This window comes from Podarcis liolepis, assembly GCF_965112155.1.
Source record: "Podarcis liolepis genome assembly, chromosome: 6".
Lineage (NCBI taxonomy): Eukaryota > Metazoa > Chordata > Lepidosauria > Squamata > Lacertidae > Podarcis > Podarcis liolepis.
Genome location: NC_139559.1, coordinates 41,065,533 through 41,088,564, shown reverse-complemented (window position 1 = coordinate 41,088,564; position 23,032 = coordinate 41,065,533). Strand labels below are relative to the sequence as shown.

The window sequence follows — 23,032 nt, the reverse complement described above, 5'->3', positions numbered from 1 at the left end:
GGGCCAAACAAAAACCTTGAGCATCCCAGTGTGCACACTTCCTCCCTGTGAGGATCACATTGGATTAGGTTACATGGCAGAAACAGAACATGTGTCTATAGCATTTCCCCCATAAGTTTCATCCCATGAGCATATTCAGAAATGGACATAGAGCCTGACCCTTGAGCTCATTCATGTCAGTGCAGATCTTTCCATAAACATTAAGGGGTCTTCAGTCAGGCTCTTGTAGCGTTCATTATGCATTGCTCTCTCAGGAAGCCCAGAGGTTCTTAGACTAGGTCCCCCTCATCTGGGGTAAAAAAAAAAATCTCTGGCTGTTCTTCAGTTGATCGACCTCCAAAGAAGCATGGCTTTTCTGCTGCCTGTTGCAAATTAAGTCTTGAGACGGGAATTCTCTGATGAACTTCTTCAGCTTTTGGAGTGGAAAAATGTTTCACAACCTCACTCTCTAGTCGTCTTTTTCACCAGCACCTGTTTCTGTTGTGAAAGTGGCAATTATATTATTATTATTATTATTATTATTATTATTATATTTATGTGCTGCCCATCTGACTGGTTTGCCCATCCACCCTGGGTGGCTTCCAACAAAATATAAAAACATCATAAAACATCAAACTTAAAAACCTCCCTATTCAGGGCTACCTTCAGATGTCTTCCAAAAGTCATATAGCTGTTTATCTGACATCTGATGGGAGGGCGTTCCACAAGACAGGTGCCACTACCAAGAAGGCCTTGTTCCCTGTAATTTCACTTCTCACAGTGAGGGAACCACCAGAAGGCCCTCAGAGCTGGATCTCAGTGGCTGGCCGATGGTGGTGGAGATGTACCTTCAGGTATACAGGGCCGGGGCAGTTTAGGGCTTTAAAGGTCAGCACTAACACTTTGAATTGTGCTCGCTCAGGGGTCACATAACTCGTGGTTCCTGTTGCAGCTGGCCACCATTTCACAAGGTGGCACTTGCTCAGATTTGTGTTCAGTTTTCACATAACCATATCTCACCAGCTATGATGAGGCATCGCCATGACGCCAAATCAGACTGAGGGCAATGGTTCCTGTCTTCATTTTGGGGTTTTTTTAAATGGTGCTGAGCAACAGAAAGTGGTAAATTCATCTCTATATGTAGCCAACACCCCATATCAGTGAAATGCCCCATGTGTATAAGGTGGCAAATTGAGGAGGGCATGTCAACTCAAGCCTGCACCACAGGTACAAGCTCTCTGAGCTTGAGGGTCTTGCAGCTGAAAAACCTGAAGCAGACAAATCCTTTGGGACAAGTATGTGAGGTGAAACCTGACCCTGACAAATGTTGGGCAGGCTTTTTAGCAACCAGGCAGCACCCCTAGCAAAAAGTTGGAAGGCTTTCTGATTTATTACAACTATTGGTTAGAAGTACAGACTGAAACAGGGTGAACACTTGTTCTTGCAGGAAGCAAATGAGCAGCAACAGCCCCATCCATCTCAACCTGTGGACACTTTAATTGGAGTTCCCCCTGAAAGTGGCCGAAATGTCCCCGTCTAGTTAAGAGAAGCAGCTCAAGTTCTTGAGTTCAGGGAGTCATAAAGATAATGAATGCGGAATAGCCATGCACACAGTAACAGCACCTAACAATATCCTGTGATTTCTCAGCAACTATTTATACCCCCACCTCACTTCCTCTCTGAGTAGAGTTATATTTAGTAGTACGTAACAAACAAGACATATGAAAAGAAGTCTTTCACAGTCTGCAATTTCTGTGCTACCTTTGTTAGAAACCACTGATCCCTAGTACCTGTGGGCACAAAGAGGCAGAGCAAAGGGTCTTGTTTTTTAGCCAAAGCTTGTTTTAATCACTTAACTCCACTTTACCTTGAAGTGTGCACTGAAGCAGCATATCAGTAACAATGTATGGTAAGCAATAGGACTGAGGAACCTGGTGACCTCCAGATGTTGTTGGAGTCCAAATCCTGATTGACTGTGCTAGCTAATACAGATGCTGAGAGTTATTCAGTAGCATTTGGAGGACCATAGTATACTAGTTTTTTTCACTGCAGATGGTGACTGCAGTCACGAAATTAAAAGATGCCTGTTTCTTGGGAGAAAAGCAATGACAAACCTAGACAGCATCTTAAAAAGCAGAGACATCACCTTGCCAACAAAGGTCCGTATAGTTAAAGCCATGGTTTTACCAGTAGTGATGTATGGAAGTGAAAGCTGGACCATAAAGAAGGCTGATCGCCGAAGAATCGATGCTTTTGAATTATGGTGCTGGAGGAGACTCTTGAGAGTCCCATGGACTCCAAGAAGATCAAACCTATCCGTTCTTAAGGAAATCAGCCCTGAGTGCTCACTGGAAGGACAGATCGTGAAGCTGAGGCTCCAATACTTTGGCCACCTCATGAGAAGAGAAGACTCCCTGGAAAAGACCCTGATATTGGGAAAGACTGAGGGCACAAGGAGAAGGGGACAACAGAGGACGAGATGGTTGGACAGTGTTCTTGAAGCTACCAGCATGAGTTTGACCAAACTGCAGGAGGCAGTGGAAGACAGGAGTGCCTGGCGTGCTCTGGTCCCTGGGGTCACGAAGAGTCGGACACGACTAAACAACTAAACAACAACAACAACAAAGTATACTAGTTTTAAGAAGTGTTGCAAGATTTAGACTGGGAAGTGTTGGCTTTTTGCAGTATGGTAGCGCTGCAGAGAGCTTGCTGGGGAGACCTTGCATTAAAAAGAAAGGACTCAAAAATAACTTAAAGAAGGTTTTAATAAGAAAAAGAAAAACTCCATTTACACTAAATATATTAACAAACCAGACCCAACCACCAACCCATCCCCCAGGGTAATGGGAGAGCTAGGTGCTGCTCCTTATATACTCTACCCAAATGCTGACACGCCTTAATCAAATACAACTCAGCAGCACCTGCTATGTTTCACAGCTGTAAAGCTGGGTCTCGTTATCTTGCTCTGGCCCTTGCTCCGGCCCCTTAAAGACATACACATGGAGTGGAACAATGATGAACCTTTACATTTAAAGAAACCATTCAACATTTCCCCTGCGGTTCATCATTGTGGAACAAAAACATAAAGCATACTTTGTACATGTTTTTCATGTGTAACCTTTGGAAGTGCTTTAGTAAAAATGTCCGCAATTTGATTGTCACCTGGAACATATTTAAATACAACCATTTCATCAGCAATTAGTTTCTTTACAAACTCTAAACGTAATCTTAAGACTCTAGTGCGCTGCGTATTGGTCTCTGAACACAGGATAGCAAGTCCACTCTGGGAATCAAGGTAAGCTTTTACTGGTAGTGTTACTTGCATCTGTAGGTCTGCAAATACTTGCAAATACCATTCTACATCACGAGTGGCCTGAACGCATGCACATAATTCACTCTCTGTTGTAGAGAGACAAATAATGGTTTGTGTCTGGGACTTCCATTCAAATGGACAACCGTTATAACAAAACACCATACCAGACACACCCCTGCAATTATTTTGTTCTACTGCATGAGATGCATCGCAGAAAATTTCAAAACCTTTATCAATACTGGGTGTAAACTGCAACCTATAATGTTTGGTATGTTTAAGGTACATTACCACTCTCTTAAGAGCAGAGAAACATCGTGTAGTGGGCTTTTCCACATTGTGATGCATCTTTTAACAAAAGCTTAACTGTTTCATATTTTACACTTGGTGAATAACACAAATCATAATCTTCGCCTGGAATTTGTTGAAAACCCTTAGCAACTAGTCTTGCCTTGTACCTTACAACTTCATTTTTGTCATTCATTTTAACTCTATAAACCCATTTTGAATCAATAACTCTCATATCTGGGGTTTGTGGTACAAGAGACCAAGTGTCGTGCTCTTTTAAAGAAGCTATCTCAGAGTTCATAGCTTTATACCAATTTACAGCTTGGTGCTTAGGTAAATTCTGAACATCACTGTAGCTTTTTGGCTCAAAAACCACCTTATTGGCATACACAGTATTAAAATGTTCATCTGCAAAACGTTGTGGCTTCTGCCTCTTTCTATCTGAACGTCTCAGTCCGGAAGGAGAGTCAGACTCCTCAGACTTAATGGGACTAATTGAACCACTAGTTTCAGGTTGTAAATCATCACTGTCAGATTGAAGAGGTGCCTGTAGGCTAAGCTCACGGTGAGAAAACTCAAGAGAATCTAACCTCCCCTCAGATGCCTGTGACTTTAAATCATCAAACAAATTATCAGATTCAACAGGCTTTTTGTCTTTTTCTATTAATTCAGAATCACCATTTCCTCCTCCTGCTGCTGCTGCTTCCTCTTCTTCCTCAGTATTATTTATACCATCAGTATCTTGGAAAACAGCAACTCCATTCCAATTTACAGTTTGTATCATGCTTCTGGTAATATGAAATTTGCCAGTTGCTGGTATGTAAATTCTGTACGCCCCCTGCTGGTAGCCCATTAATTTTCCCTGGACACTACGTTCACCCAATTTCTGCTTAGCGGGATAATGCATAATTACATCTGAACCCCAAATACGTAGGTATTTCAGATTAGGGCGTTTTTTAAACAACTTCTCATAGGGGGTGACATCTAAACCAGAATGATAACTGCGATTTCTAACATAACAAAAAGCATGGAGTGCTTCAGCCCAAAAGTCTTTGGGCAGATTAGCATCGTGCAGATAAGTTTTAACCCCTGCCTGCAGGTCACGCTGCACAACTTCAACAAGCCCATTTTGCCAGGGACTTCGGGGGCAAGATAACTCATGAGTAGTCCCCTGCGCTTCCAGGAATTTCTCAAAATCCTCAGAAACAAATTCCCCGCCCCGATCAGAAAACAGATTCTTAATAGGTTTGTTAAAGTGCGTTTTTACCCAGTTGCAAAAAACCTTGTACTTCTCAAATGCTTGGGACTTCTCAGCTATTGCATAAGTCCAACAATATCTACTATACTGGTCTATCAGAGTAAGCCAGTACTTTGAACCTCCTAATGATGGTGGGAGTGGCCCAACTAAATCACAATGTACACGCTCAAATGGCTCAGTTACTTTCCTATCTGAGCACCTACCCTTGCGTGCAACCTTAATCTTATTCTTGCAACAGGATAGACACTGCATAAAGAATTTACATGGTTTCAAGTTGAGGCCATTGACAATATTCTTTGTCTTAATTACATCAGCAAAATTCAGGTGTCCCAGAATTCTGTGCGCCACGTGGATACACCCAGAATGTGGTCTTACATTCCTCAACCCCTGGCTTGACTGTGCTGCTCTGCAATTTATATGCGATTGTGAGTAGGTGTGAAAATACAGTCTATATAAACCATCAGATTCCCGGGCATACAATAGACGTTTGTTCCCATCGAAAAACTCACACATAGACTTTAAGAAACGCACAGTTATGCCTTGACGGGCAAAGCACCTTACTGACAATAAATTGTCCACTGACGGGCAGTAAATGCAGTTCGCTATTGTAATGTTTAAAGAGTCAAGTTTAACGGTACCCCTGCCAAGTGACTGCAAGACTTGTGAATCGGCTAAATGTACATTACCAATTTCCTCTTCGAAAGAAATAAACAAGCTTCGATCATTGCAGATATGCTGAGATGCTGCTGAGTCAACAACAAAAGACTTCCACTTGGCACCTTTAGGTCTTTTACGATCTTTAGTCCGAGCGTGAAAAGCTCGCGGCTCGTTTCTGTCTTTACGGTACGATGTCGGCTGCTGGGCTGACGACCGTGATTGACGAACAGAAACAGACTTGGGAGTACTTTGCTTTCCTTTGGATCTGCAGTCCCTTGCAAAATGTCCTTGCTTATTGCAGAACCAACAACGCTTTGCAGCTTTAAATGCAGTTGTATCACCACAGGTTTGCATATGGCGTTCCTCATTCTTTCTGGAAACAGGAGTGCTTATGGCACAAGCCTCCCTTCTATCCAACTCGCCCATTAATCTTGCCGTTACCCCTTCCACAGTTAATTGTGCTGGTGGAACAGCAGATATCTGGCTAGCTATACCATCAAAGTCATCATTAAGGGAACAAAGAATGATAAAAATATACTGAATATCAGGTATCTCCATGTCCCTTCGAATTAACTCGCCGCGTATTGCCTCCAGACGTCTCAAGTGTGCTGCCAAATCACCACCAGGCTGCAACTTCGTCTGGTACAACTGCTTGAAAAAGGTCAATGCAGACGCTGACTCTTTTCTAACATGCACTGCTGCAAGACTGTCCCACATTTCTTTGGCAGTTTTCTTATTTCTTATATAGACTACTTGCTGGTCGCTGACTGCCAAATTAATTATCGCCCTGGCTTTTGCATCTCCTTTCGACCAAGCATTAGTTACAGGGTCAGGAGGGTCATCAGTTACATAGGTCCATACTTCTCTAGAGGTCAAAAGCGCCTCCACCCGAAAAGACCATAAACTATAGTTCTCATCTGTTAGCTGTGGGAAGACCAGAGCCTTCTCAGCTTCAGGAACCCGGTCAACCATTCTGGATATCTTCCAGACCCACAAAAACTACGCTAACAGGAGAAGGAGTTTTCAAACCTTTCTCAGAGTCCAAAAATATGCAGTCATCCACTCAGCAGCTGGGCCCATAACCAAAGATGTTGGCTTTTTGCAGTATGGTAGCGCTGCAGAGAGCTTGCTGGGGAGACCTTGCATTAAAAAGAAAGGACTCAAAAATAACTTAAAGAAGGTTTTAATAAGAAAAAGAAAAACTCCATTTACACTAAATATATTAACAAACCAGACCCAACCACCAACCCATCCCCCAGGGTAATGGGAGAGCTAGGTGCTGCTCCTTATATACTCTACCCAAATGCTGACACGCCTTAATCAAATACAACTCAGCAGCACCTGCTATGTTTCACAGCTGTAAAGCTGGGTCTCGTTATCTTGCTCTGGCCCTTGCTCCGGCCCCTTAAAGACATACACATGGAGTGGAACAATGATGAACCTTTACATTTAAAGAAACCATTCAACAGGAAGTACTCTAAACTATATATGAAAGCAAAATATTTCAAGAAAAGCAGCTCAGACACAGCCCTTTTGCAGGTGTTTACATTGCAACTGAAACAAAGAGTGCTTTGGGTAGGAGTCATTCAGCTCCAGTTTTCCTATGTGCATCATTGACATGTTGGCTTCTGCACATTCCGACTTTTTCAGTCATAGCTGTCCATTGCTATTGTGCTGCTTGCCATCCACACGAGTAATGGTGTGTCCAGAGGTGTTTTGTGTGAGTTTGTCACTCCCTGTAGTCACTTCTCCTCCACCCTCTACTCCCTTCTTTTGTTCTTGGCAGAGGTATTTCTTTACCTGTGCGTGCACAACTTTAAAAAAAAATCCCAGGAAGTGTGCCAGAGCAAACTAAAGTTGTCAGCTTTAGTTATCATATTTCACAATGCAAGATGGAGGCTTGTGCTTTTAGGGGGTGGGCAATGTAAATTTCCAGTTGTTCTGCTTTTAATTTTTAATGCTGAAGTGCTGCGCAACTAGAGTGACATTTACCTGACTAAGGCTTGCACAAGAGTGAGAAAGAGGTTATGCAAGACCTTTGTAATAACACACAGTCTCTCTCTCCCCCTCTCCCCCTCTCTCTCTCTCTCACTCACTCACACACACACACACACACACACACTTAAAGCCAGATTTATGGAGTGCAGTTCATAAGGTAATCTCTGTTGAGAGCTTGAGAGAACAGCTCTTCCTCACCATGTTGAAACTGAATGTGCATTCAGTATCTAGCAGTTAGTGGAAGTAGCCAGTCTCATCGCAAACAAAATGATTGAGGTGTGCTCAGGTGAGTGTAGCGTTAGAGGCCACCCAATGACACAAAACCACACATGTGACCAAAAAACAACAACGCTGACAAGCTTCGACACCAGTAGTAACTACAGATGGATTTTTATTTATAGATTATCTTTTCTTGCTGAGCTTTCTGTGGTAAGGGGAAATCCAGATTAAATGTGTTTTAAAAAAGCGTGGACTTGCATTTTGAAGATGACATCATGTGGACACTGCAAAAACCTTCCATGCATGAGCAGGACTGATTGCATAATAAACTCCGATTTGGAAGTTTCCAAAGTGGCTATTCTGTAGAGATGCTGGTCCAAGCCAGTGCTATTTTTCTAGAAAAAGAGGTGCCGGAACTCACCACAAACGCCTCTCTTGTTCTCTTATAATGGCAGTGGCACCTGCCTGAGAGGTACCAGAACTGAGTTCTGGCTGAAAAAAAGCCCTGGTCCAAACCATTCTGACGTCTATGCAATCTAGGCAGACTTTTGTCTGCCCGGATTGCAGAAGCCCATTATGAACAGGTAGGTAATCGCTATGAATTCCTGAGGACAGACCTTTCTGTTGTAGCCATAATATGCTGTGTATCTGCCTGGGTCTAAAACACAATTCCCCAAATGTTACATATATTGATGCTGATTCCTGCCAATAGCATTTAGCTTCACGTAAAATGGTCAAAATTGTGCATGAGGAGTGCAATACAATTCAACCTTTCCTCTACTGAGAGACCACATAGGATAAAATATATAGCATGTAGATGTGTGGAAATCACAATTGCTGTCACACTGTGTCTGCTAAGCTGCCAGTGTAAGACTCAAAATGCCAAGCATGCAAATCTAAATGAATCTTCTCTTAACCTCTCTTGTCTTTCATTGCACCTTCACCACTACTTGACTGGTCCTGGCTCCACCCCTTAGCGCTCCTTGTTTTCCCCTTCCACTTGCCGTGCCAGTCACAGGGACATAAGAACCTACCTTCCACTGAGACGGACCACAGCTCCACAAAGCTCAGCATTATCTATTCTGAGTGGCAGAGGCTCTCTAGGGTCTGGGACAGGGTTTCCTAGTCCCATGCAGAGATGCCAGGGAACTGCATGCTGTGTACCTTCTCCTTGAATGGTTTCAAGGCACATTATGCAGCAGGACTGGGCAGTGCCTGAATGGGAAGGCGCTTGGGAACCCTTCCTTCCATGGAAGAAAAGTGAGGTATATAAGCCTCTGGGTATGGATTTAGATGAGAAGCAGAGGTGGCAAAACCCCAAAGTGCAGGTCATTCCTAGGATTGCAGTGACCTACTAGTACCAGTGGTGGAATTGCTGTACTGTAATGGTAAGTCGCAGGTGGTGCTGTGGTCTAAACCACAGAGCCTAGGGCTTGCTGATCAGAAGGTTGGCGGTTCGAATCCCCGCGACGGGGTGAGCTCCCATTGCTCGGTCCCTGCTCCTGCCAACCTAGCAGTTCAAAAGAATGTCAGAGTGCAAGAAGATAAATCCCTTTACCTTTACCTTACCTTTACCCCTTTACATTTACCTAATGGCAAGTCAGGAAGTCATCAGTTTATTTATTTATTCTATTCTTGTCCCATTGTCCCTCCAAGGATCTCAAGGTGGTGCATGGTTCTCCCCATTTCATCCTCACAGCAGGGACACCTACCCCTGGGGACGAAGCTCTTTCGAGCACCCCCAGTATTTGGGGGGGCAGACCCCAATGTCCAAAGAAATCAATGGGTAGAGGAGGCCAAGTGCAGAGCTAAGCACAGAGCTGAGCAAAGCATGGCTTCAGTGGCAGGCTCCTGCTGCTGCTGCTGCCATGTAGGGGAAGGAGGGTAAAAGCAGACCCTTGCTGGTGGCGGTGGCATCAGCAGCAGAAGGAGCTGCTGGTCATTGAAGCTGCACTGCTGCTGCTGCTGCTGCTGGGTTCATCTCCACCCTCAACTCCTCCTGATGTTGCCCCCCCACAATTGCTCTCTCAAGCTGGTGCCTCTGCCTCTTGTAACCCTGTGAGGTAGGGTAGGCTGGGAGAGAGTGACTGTCCCAAGACACCAAGTGAGCTTTGTGGCTGAGATGGGGAGTCTAGACTTTGGTCCCCCAGGTCCCAGTCCCAGTACTCTGATGCTGGTTCTCGGCATTTGGCGCAGACATGTCAGTGCATAAATGGTAGTCACTGTGTAGATTTCACCACCTTGTCCGTTGTTCTGAACCTAACCTGGGTTGAGCCATAATCTGAATTGTTTACATGCATTCTAAATGTTGACCAAAAGCAACTAAACTTTTAGTTGGGATGGCAACTTTTGGTTCTGTGAACTGGCTCTGAACTACATATTTTGGCAGTTGTGGACTTTTGTGATATTCCTTGAACCATCTTGCTTTTGCAGTGACCGCATGCCCTCGTTTGCAGGGTCACTTGCCAGGTGAAGGACTATATTATTTTTACTGGCTGGCTGTGTGACGCTAATTCCTATGTCATGGCTTCTGAGAGGCATTCCTTCCATGCGTGTCAGCTTGAGCTTGCTGCCTATGCTAGATCAAACAACTTTGTGCTCTGCACAGCCGTGCAGAACTTGACCTGAGTGCTAACTTGGCTGAGCTCCAGTCTCCCACTGGCTGAGTTGGGTGGTGGAATGGGTAATGATGGGCAGTGAAGCAGAACTAGTGCGGAGCAAGGTCCTGCCTCTGTGTAGGGGGAAAAAGAGAAAATAACTCAAATCCTGTGGGAAACGCACATACTAAGCCCCAGGGCCAGAGTAAAGGATCTGCCCTCTTTAATTTCTCAATCATGTGCTCAGGGAGGAGGCCTGGGGACAGGCTGGGTGGGGTGGAAATCACCTCAGGGCAGCTTTTGCAGGGTGAATTTCACACTGCCTGTTAGGATAATGCTGAGGAATTTGGTACAGCTGTGTTTCCTTCCTGATGCACAGAGAAAAGCCTGCTTGCCAAGCCTCTTGTCAGTCTACCGTCATTCATGAGCATTTAAAGCAAGGTAATTGTGGGTGTTTGCTAATGCTAGAGCATCATCTTTTTAAACATGTTGTTATGCATAATAATAGAGTTATCCTACTGTGTGTTCACATCCAACCTTGGCACTTGACACATAATGCCGTGCTGAAATGTTGGGTGCCTGTGTGTTGAGGAGCGCTGAAGTGCAGGTGTTGCCTGCAAAGCAAGCAGAGCTGTGTGCAAGATTGTTGTGGCTGATACTGATTGGGGATATTGACATTTCAGGACCAGATGAATACAGGATTAAATTTCTGTCTCTAAAAAATGTGAGGATCCTGGGTATTGTAAGACTGAACAGGAAGAAACAGGTGTGGTTCAGTAGCAATAGTTAAAACTCCACTCCTATCATACACAGCTTCAGCCCCTTATTTGTGAAATATGAACAATAATACTACTTCACAATGAAAGTAATCAAGTTTGCAGACCAGTTTGCAAATTAATGCCTCAGAAGCAGCCCAGTTTGGTATTCAGGATTCATCCAAAACATATGAGCATGCTCATAGTAACCAGATGCCTTTGGGAAGCCCACAGCTAAGGCATGAAGGCAATACCCTTCCATGTTGCTTGACTTATGCATGCCCCACCCCCACCATCTGAGGCTGCATATATATTACCAGCTTAAAACTAAACTAGGTCATTCTTTTTCTCAATTTGGATTAAAGCAGTTGGACAGGGAACGGTGGGTGAGAATGCATCAAACCCAGGACTGGCCCATCCATCAGGCAAGGTGAGGTGGCACGATTCACAGGGGCAGCAGACCTGGCCTACAAGGAATGCATCGCTTGGTGTTGCTGTGGTGGCAGCAATGGTTGCAGCATTCTCCTTGGAGACCTGATCTGCCACCTTCTTGGCAGCCCCCGGCTATGCCCTCTCTAAGAGTGGCCTCTAGGCAAACAGCAGGTTCTGCTGATCTCCTCCCACCCTTGTTTCCAAGGTAGATCTTTATTTCTCCCCTTCTTCCTGAGGTAGATCTTCGCTTACCCATTCTTCCCTGGTGGGATGAGGTGCCATTTTGTGGTTCGCCTCAGGTGCCAAAATGTGTTGGGCCAGCCCTGCTCAAACTCTGCATTTTCTAAGAAATGACAGGTTACATATGGATTTTGGCTAGCTTCATGTGCACGAAATTTTCCAATTCAGCAGTGGGAGCACACTGGATGCAGAGTAAACAGAGGTGTGTACACAGCCTGTTTCAGATGCCTCTGAAACTAGAGGTTCCGTTTAGCTATGCGGCTAATAGCAATTGAATGACCTTTGCTCCATGAATTTGTCCAACCCATTTTTTAAAGCCATCTGGATTAGTAACCATTTCACCTTGTGGCAGTTGTATGAAAAAGTGCTTTATTCTGTTAAAGTTGCATAATAAGTAGTTTAACTGGCAATGAGGCATCAATTGCTTGAAGAAAGGACCTGTTGCCTGTTAGTAGTTGTGAAAGGCAAAATTTCCTTTGTGAGTTTAGGGGTGTGTGCATTGTAGGAGCTGATCCTGGGCTTCTGGCTTTAAAAGAAACCAAAGAGGAAAATCTCTTCCACCTTTAACACAGTTTACATTTATTTAAACCTGGGATTGTTAAAAGCTAGCACTATTCATTACATTTCAGATGGCTTCACAAGAACACCATAAAAAAGGTAGACATTTGCTTTCACTTAGTAGCATCCATAATTGCAATGGTGCCAAGAAGCTCATTTTGGTCCTCCTGTTGCATTATATGCATATAATTTCTAACGATGCAATCAAGCCAGCAACTGGTTGCCACAGTGGCTTGATGCTATTTGTGATGCTCCATTCAGATTGCAAAATAACCCTTTCCTTTCATTCTGTTTCCTTGCTGGTATGTGAGAGATGCTTTCTCCAATCTGCTGCTACAAGAATGATACATTTTAGAACGTAACTTTCCAAGCAGCCTCTTAGTTCCTAGTTCTATAATTTAGCAGCTTGAATTACTAGGACCTTTGTCATTCCCTTCTAATAATTTGCCCATGTATGGAGATGGAGGTGTGCTAAAAAGTAATAGCACAGTACAGTGGTACCTCGGGTTAAGTACTTAATTCGTTCCGGAGGTCTGTTCTTAACCTGAAACTGTTCTTAACCTGAAGCACCACTTTAGCTAATGGTGCATCCCACTGCCACCGTGCCACCGGAGCACGATTTCTGTTCTCATCCTGAAGCAAAGTTCTTAACCTGAAGCACTATTTCTGGGTTAGCGGAGTCTGTAACCTGAAGCATATGTAACCTGAAGCGTATGTAACCCAAGGTACCACTGTATAGATGTCAGGTTTTTGAAGTGCCATTGTGTTTTCTGTTACTGTATATCCTTCCTTCAAATCTTCTGTTCCTCCTCACCTTATCCTCATTTTGTGACATGACTATCTTGACAGAGGCAGGTGAAGGGGAGAGGGAAAAAGTATTTGCTAAGTGACCCTAATATATGATCCTAAACTGCCCCTTGGACATGGCACTCACATTCACAGGCACAGCAAAGGCAACTGTCCCACTCTGGTCTCATCCTGACTAAGCAAGGGTTGCACAGTGTAAACTCTGAAGCCCAAAGCAAATGTTCTGAACTCAGGGCACAGCAAGTAAAGGGCTGGCCTTGTAATGTCCCCAAAACAGCAGTAAATTAGGCTGCATAATGTTTGTGTCATTGATAGATAATCTTTTAAGCTTTTGGGATACATGTATATAAACCCTTGTGTTCTGTTGCCATGGTGAGGCAATGCATTAGCTCTGGATACTGCATTTGACCACATCAGACTGGAATGCCATCATCATTTGTGCATATATCCCATCGTGGGACTGGCCAGGGAACAAATTGCACCTTGGCCTAGCCCTTAGTTCTGCCTTGCACATCATACTTGAGTAAGAAGAACTGTCCTCTCTGCTTGGTGCACTGGAAGTTCTGGCTAGTATTTCAAAGCTCATCCTATCTTGCAGGATGAGAAAAGTCTTTGGAAGAAAGTTCTTTGTTTAATGGGAATCTGTTGTCTGTGTGCATGTTAAGACTGAGGAAAGCAACTGTCCACTGATGAGGAGTCATCCATAAATGCATTCTCCCTCCCACCAACAATTGTGAACCATCTTTTGCAAGGTTTTGTTTCAACCTCTTTTAAACAGTGCCTGCTATATTAACTATGTTGTCCTAGTTGGCAGAGGGAAAGTATGTTTGGTACAGGGCTCAGCCTCCACTGCAGCTCAGAGACAGGCTGTTCTGGTTCATCAGAGGGCTGTCAAGTCATTAGAGTAAAAGCATTTATGGATTGGAAATGGTATTTTCCCACCACAAACTCCTCCCAGTGCCTCCATAAACCACACAGCGACTAGCAAGGCTTTTTTGGATCTACGTGGTTGCTTAAGACTGCGAAGGCCGGTGAGTTACAAGGCAAAATTGCAAAGTAGAATGAGTGAATTGAATATGCATGATTTGAGGAAGGAAGATATTGAAATAAGAAAAATGAAAGTGGTAAGCTGGGGTTGAAGGAGCCATGTTTTGTGTGCCCATCTGCATAGCCTGGGAAAGTGCTCTGTGGACTTTAGCTCAGTGCAAAAGCTGCTGAGGATTTACTGAACTGTGTGCAAGTTTAACTTGGGAGAAAGGCAGAGAACAGCAGAGAGGGTAGTAAATCATATCTATGGCAGAAGGACATGCTAGATATCAAAGCAAAGACTAAAGGTAGCAAAGGGCTTGTGGATTATGATTGAAAATGGATTTGGGAATTGGCTGGGCTATTCTAGGACTGGGATGTTGATAGTGGCACGTGGCTGGCATTGGGAGAGTCCTTCAAATAGCCTTAGGACAAGAACTGAAGGGCCAGCTCCAATCTGCCTGGCTGCTATGCCTCAACATATGTGCATGTTTAGCTAGCTAGCTATTTGCTAAATCTGCCACTGGAGAGCATTGATTTTTCTGCTAGTTTAGGCTACAGTCCAAACCTCCTCTTCCCAACAGCAATGGCTTTACAGAGAGGTGGGGCCACATTCACAGAGAGGACCAGAATGTGGCAGGAGGCAGTAAGATCTCTGTGCCAGCCTGGAGCTGCTACAGGGTTTGAGAGCAGTGAAACTGGCTTGGGATCCAATGGCTCTGGCTCATCCCCACCCTGTCTCTGGAATGTCCTGTTCTGGCAGGCACCCAGTCTGTGATGATCCAGCCCACCCACACGTTCAGAGGGTGAAAGCAGGAGTACCATTTCCAATGTCCATGGGAAGGAGGGCAGTGCAAGACCTTGGGGTCCCCAGAAACCCTCTGGCTTCTTCTCTTTCCTTTATTATTTATTTTCTTTACAGGGAACCAGACAGAGGGCCTTCTCAGTAGTGGTGCCCACCCTGTGGAACACCCTCCCTTCAGATGTGAAGGAAATAAGCAGCTATCCTATCTTTAAAAGACATCTGAAGGCAGCCCTGTTTAGGGAAGTTTTTAATATTTAATGCTGCATTGTTTTTAACACTTGATTGGGAGCTGCCCAGAGTGGCTGGGGAAACTCAGCCAGATGGGCGGGGTATAAATAAAAAATTATTATTATTATTATTATTATTATTATTATTATTATTATTATTATTAATTCTTTACAACAGCAATTTATATACCATGTAACACCATGGTCTCGGTGCACTATAAAGTAAGGCTTAAAAGATGCAATGAAGATAGACTTTATTGGTTTCAGCTGTGGAGCGATTTTGACAGAATTGGGCCCACAGTACTGAGCACATGGCTGCTGGAAGATATGAACCCTATGTCCAAGCCATGGAAGACCACGAACAGTGATTCCCCAACAAACCTGAGGGTTCAGGCAGGGGTGTAAGAAATCTGATAGTCCCTTAGGTGTCCTAGAGCCAAGTTGTTATGGACTTTGCATGTCAATACAAAGTTAATACAAAAACCTTGAACTTGGCCTTGCAGCATATGAGCATCCATTGCCCACACACTTTCAAGCTCATCTCCCCAGCCTAAAGGACTCGAGTCGTGTTTCTTACTCCACCCCCAAACCTCCCCTCAAGCATGTAAGCAACACTGGTCCTGGGTCCTGGATTATGTATATTCTCAATTTTTATGTTTTAGTCTAGGTGTAGTTCTTTATTCTAGTATTGTTGTTTTTTGTTATTTATTTTTTTTAAATTGTTGTTTTCACATGCTGCAAGGGCTATGACAGAACCATTTCCATCACAGGTTGCAAGAAGGGAGTATTAAAGACTAATTAAATTGGAAATGGCGGCAGTATAAGGATGAAAATGAAGCAAAGAGATTACCGCAGGAATAAAATTGGATCTAATTTATCCAGGAGACAGAGAAAGAAACAAGTGAAATGTACTCTTAAGAAAAAGCCAAATGAAGTGAATCTTCATACAGTTCTGTCAACAGCTCCCTAAGGGTAGGTTCTGTCTAGCTGCATCTACACTGCTGAGCAGCTGCAAGAACCAGCAAAGTGAGGGAAGGTAATCACATTGGAAATAAACAGCGTTGCATGCATACCACAGGTGTGTGTATTTTAACAGCTGGATTGATAGGGCTAGCCCTTGGGGCTAAAATGGTTTTAGCATTAATACTGTCTTGGAAACAAGCGGGAACTGTTAACGAACTACATGCTCCAAATCTGTGTGCAGGCACTTTATGAAGCAAAAGTAGAAGGAGCCTCTAATAAATGCTAGAGAAGGAAAGAAGATCAGTTATTGCTTCACCCAAGGGGGCTGAGCCTTAGCACACCACAGTGTTCTATTTATTTATTTTGCTTGGAAAGCCTATCAGAGTACTGTAATCTTATGCAAGTTTCACACATTATGCCCAAAGTCCAGGATTCCGTTTCCCAAAGTGGCTAGAAAGCCTTTAAGTAGGGTGTGGAGACAATAGCTCTCTTGAACCATAGCGTTTATAATTGTATACACTGTTTTCCTGGGACATTGCAGCGAAAAGCTGGTAAGAAATATGGTAAATAAATTCCCCCTTCAGCAACTGACATTGAACTGTAGCCTGTTGCTGCGAAACCTTAGTGTCTATAATGTGCGAATAGAGATTCTCCATGAATTTGTTTGAATTCTTTCCAAAGCTAGCTAAGCTAGTGCCTTTGCCACATTTCACAGCAGCGAATTCCATAAATCTGTTATGATCTGTGTGAAGAAGTGCTTCCTTTTGCATGTCCTGAATGTACTGCCAACCCACTTCATTGGGTAAATCCATAGCTGGCTTCCTGCTTTGGATGTATTTATAGAAATGTTTGCTGTTTTGCCCCTGTATTCTTAACGATGGGTTCCTCACATATTGTTCTTCTTGTTGTTTTCTTGCTCTATTGTTAAATTGCATCTGTTTTGCCAGGATTCTTTCTTATTTGAGTGACACTTCCACATCTTTAAGGAAGCCTTCTTGCTTTTTATAGCTTCCTTGGTTCTGCTCTTGCTGGCAAGCTGCTCAGCTATCTTTTCTAAAGTATGGTGTGCTCAGCTTCTATTGCTACAGCTTTAAATAACCTCCAGATACCCTGAAGACATTTAGAGACATAGAATCGTGGAGTTGGAAGGGATTTTGAGGGTCATCTAGTCCAACACCCTGTAATTGAGGATTCCCAACTAAAGCACCTATGACAAATGGCCATCCAACCTCTGCTTAAAAACCTCCAAGGAAGGAGAGTCATCCACCTTCCAAGGGGGTCCGTTCCACTGTCAGTAAACTCTTACTGGCAGAATGTTCTTCCCCATGTTATCGTAATCTCCTTTCTTTTAACTTGAATCCATTGGTATGGGTCCTATGCTCCAGAGCAGGAGAAAACAAGCTTGCTCCATCTTCCATGTGACAGCACTTGAAATATTTGAAGATGGCTATCATATCACCTCTCAGTCTCCTCATTTACAGGCTAAGCACACCCAGATTCTTCAACCATTCCTCATAAGGCTTGGTTTCCAGACCCATCATCTTGGTTGCCCTATTCTGTACATGTTCCAGCTCGTCAATATACATCTTAAATTGTAGTTCCCAGAACTGGACACAGTATTCCAGGTGTGGTCTGACCAAAGCAGAACAGAGTGGGACTATTACTTCCCTTGATCTGGACTTCTGTTGATACAGCCTAGACTAGCATTAGCTTTTTTTTGCTGCTGCAGCACACGGTTGATTCATGTGAAGCTTGTGGTCTACTAAGATCCCTAGGTCCTTTTCACATGTAACCAATCACAAGCCCAATATCCCCCATCTTATCCATCTTTGACCTACTTGGCTTTCCCTTTAACTCATTTGTGTATTTTATTTTGTAGAAGTTTTGTCATTTGAAATTGAATGCATCTGGAAATTGGAAATTTTCCTTTTACATATATACCTAATTTGATAGCCCTGTATTCACAAAGCCCTTGCTTTGCCAACACTTATTTCTTGCCCTGGGCACTGCTCAGCATTAAGTCCAGGGTCACTTTCTCTCTCACACACACACTTATTTATTTATTTAAATACAAGCCACACTTTCATAGAAAATAAACTACATCTCCCATCAGCCAGATTGGCTGGGGCTGATGGGAGCTGTAGTCCAAAGCATTTGGAGGGCACCAGGTTGGCAAAGCAAGAACATGTCTAGAAGAGCAGCAATGCTTGGGATGGTGGAAACTGCAGCCAGACTGGCCTTCGTGCCCTGGGTGCATATGTGCTAATTAACAATTGAAATTTCCCTGTGGAAGCAAAGTTAATTAATGGGAGCACAAGATGTACAGTTTTAGTTGCTGTGTTTTGACAATCTCTCTCCTCTGAGAGGCTGCAAATTCCTAACTGTATGTGAGCTGAAATAAAGGAGACCTGAGTCTGCCCCAGCTAAGGCACTGTTATTCCCTGGGCCCCAGATGTACAGCCCAACCAATGACACATATTTTACATTGAAATCTAAGTCTTAAACTGAGATGATTCTCTGAGAAGAATCCTAGTCTTGCCGTCTAGCTGCTCCAAATAGCTGATAATCTATCGTGCTTATTAGTTTTGTTGTGGGGTGGGGGCGGGGAACCCCAAGGGGAAAGCAAAGCTGGTTTGAGGCAGCTGCAGGCAGCAGCCATCTGCTAATGTTTTTAGAATGAATCATTTCTCAGGTAAAGGCCAAGGAAAGGTGGCCTGACTAGAATGCAGGCAGCCTGAGAGGAAGCTGAGTGATGAGCTCATTGTTGCTTTTAATAGATTGTGTTTATAATTTGAAGATAATGTCTCTCTAGCTTTCAAGGATGCTTTCACAAAACCACAAAATTGGCCCCAAGTGATCTTGAATCTGAGGCTTCCTGAAGCAGCCATAAACTAGAGACAAAGTGACAACTGAGTTTCATTATGGGTGGTCAACTTCAGTGTGCTTGAAGTGTGTATTTGGAGGCTGATGTTGGGGACATAGATGTATCCAGATTGCATTTGCAATTGCTTCTTTCAGATTAGGAAGCAGCCACTTAGTGTGGTGGAATTTTGTGCGATTCCAAATCATTATGTAGTATTTCATGGCATTTGCATGCTGCCCATCTGGGCAGCTTCCAATAAACAAGACTTATTTTCATTTAAATGCAAAATGAGACTTAAAACCAAAGCCTTGCATAAATAAAACAAAAACAAAAGTTTCCACAACCCAAAAAGTTAAAACACAGATTTAAGAACTGAGAGGCCCAGACTGCAAGTTGTTTGAGTGAACAGAAAGGTCTTCACCTAGTGCTGAGAAAACCACACAGATGGTCTCAAGTAAGCCTCCCTGGAGAGGGTGTACCACTACCAAGGTGCCACAACCAAAAAGGTCCTCCTCCTGCCCTGGTCTCATTCAGTGGGACCACCTGGAGCAAGGCCTTTGAAGATGATCTTAAGGTTCGGTTGGGTACATGTAGGACACATTAGTTTTTAAGTAACCTGATCCCAAGCCATTAAGGGCTGTAAAGAATTCGAGAATTTACCGTCTAGCCCTGGGATGGGGAAACTGCAATTCTTTACCCCATTTCCCTTGGCTCACACTGATGCGGTAATTAGAAGGAGGGAGAGAACTATACAATCTTGCAGTGCTGCAGACCCCACCCACTTTGGACTGTGGCTCCACCCACCATCTGTGCTGACTCTGCCCACCATTGGCTATGGCCCAGATTGACTTGTCCTATGGGACAATGGCCCATCATAGGAAAAAGATGGGAATATTGTTCTGGGCTTTGGGGATGAGTAACCTATGATTGTTCAGTTTTTGTTTTGCCATATGGGATTTAGGTAACCTTGGGCAAAATATCTAAATGTAGCTCCTCTCTCCAGATACTTTTATTCCAGTCAGCAGTAATAATAATAATAAATTATAATAATTTATTATTTATATCCCACCCACCTGCCTGGGTTTCCCCAGCCACTCTGGGCGGCTCCCAACAGAATATTAAAAACACAATGAAACATCAAACATTCAAAACTTCCCTAAACAGGGCTGGCTTCAGGTGTCTTCTAAAAGTCAGATAGCTGTTTATTTCCTTGACATCTGATGGGAGGGCGTTCCACAGGGCGGGTGCCACTACCGAGAAGGCCGTCTGCCTGGTTCACTGTAGCTTCAATTATTGCAGTGTGAGAACCACCAGAAGGCCCTTGGTGCTGGATCTCAGTGTCGGGGCTGAACAATGGGGGTGGAGATTCTCCTTCAGATATACAGGGCCAAGACTGTTTAGGATACTTTGAATTGTGCTCAGAAACATACTGGTAGCCAATGTAGGTCTTTCAGGACTGGTGTTATATGGTCTCAGCAGCCACTCACAGTCACCAGTCTAGCTGCCACATTCTGGATTAGTTGTAGTTTCTGGGTCACCTTCAAAGGTAGCCCCACATAGAGCACATTGCAGTACAGTCGTACCTTGGAAGTCAAACGGAATCCATTCCAAAAGTACTTTGACTTCCAAAATGTTCAAAAACCAAACCATGGCTTCTGATTGGCTGCAGGAAGCTGCTGCAGCCAAGCAGAATCTGTTGAAGCCCCTTCAGACGTTTGGGTTCCAAAAAAACGTTCGCAAACTGGAGCAATCACTTCCGGGTTTGTGGCATTCGGGAGCCAAAACGTCCGAGTTCCAGGGCATTCAGGATCCAAGGTACGACTGTAGTCCAATTGGGAGATAACCAGAGCATGCATCATTCTGGTGAGGCAGTCTGCGGGCAGGTAGGGTCTTAGCCGGCATATCAGATGGAGCTGGTAGACAGATGCCCTAGACACAGAATTGACCTCTGCAGGGTCAGTATTGGGCTATCATTACCAGGCACCTGCCAAGGCCCAAACCTTACTTATCATGGGGTCTATTGCTAACCCACCCTGGCCATGCTCCTCATCCTCCTTATTGTTGTTGCTCCCTTTTTACCTGTCATCTACCAGCCTGCAAACCAGAAGGTGCAACAGTTTATCCTTGCTCTGTCCTCTCATTTTGAGCAGACATAAATCAAAGTCAATGAGCAGTGGTGTGGAGGTGGGTGCTCTGAGAGCATATTTCCCAAGCCCCACCCCTGCCCACCTAAATCTGGAGCTGGCACTTCCAGCCAGTGTCCAACACCAGAAGTTGAAAGCACATACGCTTTTCTGTATAATCAAAACTCTGCATTTAAGCACATGGGACTGCTGCTGTTGTGTTACATTGGACCCTAAAAGTCCGTTCCAGGCCTGCTAAATATAGATCCATCTCATCAGATGAGAAATAAGCTCTAACCCAAAGTTGGATGAACTGCTCCTGAATGGAACACTGGATATTTTTGGGGGAAATATCTGTCATTGCAATGGGGCTTGGATTTCCTCCTCTGTGCTTGGATTGCAATGCCCAGGTACACTGCTCTCTAATCTGACTGAGTTCCTCAATGGACTGTTTTTCCTTCCTTCCCAATCCAGATCCTGTTGTCACCTTGCTACAGAAGGTACAATGAACAAGATGAAAACTTTCAAGCGGCGTTTTTCCCTTTCGGTTCCCCGGACAGAAACGATTGAGGAGTCACTGACAGAGTTCACCGAGCAGTTTAACCAGCTCAACAACAGAAAGAATGAAGGTAAAAAAATAACAGGGGTCAGCAGCACTGAATGGGAGGCGATGGGGAGCAGGTGTCAAAGCCCATCTCAGGCAGCTGAAGTTCCCAGAGACAATAGGTGTCCATACAATTGGGGGTAGTGCATGCTTGGTGGTGATTATGGTTCCATTTACCGTATTTTTCGCTCTATAACACGCACCTGACCATAACAGGCACATTGTTTTTAGAGGAGGAAAACAAGGGGGGGAAATTCTGAATGAAACAGTGGATGTATCATTTTTGTGCCTCATGCTGTGGCCACAGACATGTGATCTGATGGTGAGTTTGGGGTAGCCCAATGCAAAAATCCTGAGAATCCCTGTGGATCTGTGCTTTGTAACCACGTTTTTGCACCATTGTGGCCCCAGGCAACAGTGGGTGCGTGATTTTTTTGGTGCAGGCTGTAGCCATGGACATGCTATGCGATCTGATGGTGAATTTGGGCTGACCCAATGCAAAGATCCTGAGGATCCATGTGGATCCGTGCTTTGTAACCACGTTTTAAGTGGGGAGGGAAGGAAAAACACAGAAGGGACAAGGAGCACGAGAGGGGTGTGCAGAGAAGCAGCTGGCTAAGAATGCAGGAGAGGGATTTAACGGGAGGGAGGAAAGGAAGGCAAAACTTCCCCCCCACACACACACACCCAAGCCAGCCCCCCCCTCTCCCACCTGCATGTTTTCCGGCTGCCTGTGAGTCCCTAAAATGCTTTCCTGGACGCAGCAGCACCGGAGCACGGAGAGGAATTAGAAGGAAGGATGGGATTATTTCCTTTCCCCTCTGCTTGCCTGGAGGGGAGGGGATTTGCCTGCTCTTTGTTCCGTATGAGCAAACAAGAACCGAAACAGAACAGGGTGGGCAGTAAGACCCTGAGGCAGAATGCAGGAAAGCAACAGCTTCCTCTCTCACGGAGCTCCCTCCTCCCTGACGCGCGCGATTGGATTTTTGCTGGATTTTTGCCCCTGCGCTCCGGCCAGTCGGCTCCAGGGACCACACATTCACTCAATAACAAGCACAGACATTTCCCCTTACTTTTTAGGAGAAAAAATATGTGTGTTATAGAGAGAAAAGTACGGTAATTTAGTTTACATGAATAAATAAATCTCTCTGTTTCTGAGGTACAGAGGTGGGTGTGGATCCTTATATAGGCAAAATGGCACTGTCCACACAAAAATAATATTGGCATCAATCCATTATACAGGTAGCAGAGCCTAGGGCTTGCCAATCGGAAGGTCGGCAGTTCGAATCCCCGCGATGGGGTGAGCTCCCGTTGCTCGGTCCC

The 23,032-nt window shown here is 44.3% G+C and overlaps 1 protein-coding gene across 3 annotated transcripts in view; it reads left to right on the top strand.

Moving 5' to 3' along the window:
- Window positions 1-23,032, top strand: part of CDK18 (cyclin dependent kinase 18) — a 93,312-nt gene that overhangs the window by 38,467 nt on the left and 31,813 nt on the right. For 2 of the 3 annotated variants that reach the window (XM_083509011.1, XM_083509013.1), the window contains exon 3: window positions 21,580-21,734. In XM_083509011.1, the coding sequence (XP_083365137.1) occupies window positions 21,611-21,734 (124 nt within the window). In that variant the 5' untranslated portion in view covers window positions 21,580-21,610. Of the gene's footprint in view, window positions 1-14,062; window positions 14,130-21,579; window positions 21,735-23,032 lie in introns of those variants that run through there. The other variant, XM_083509012.1, reaches the window with a different exon arrangement.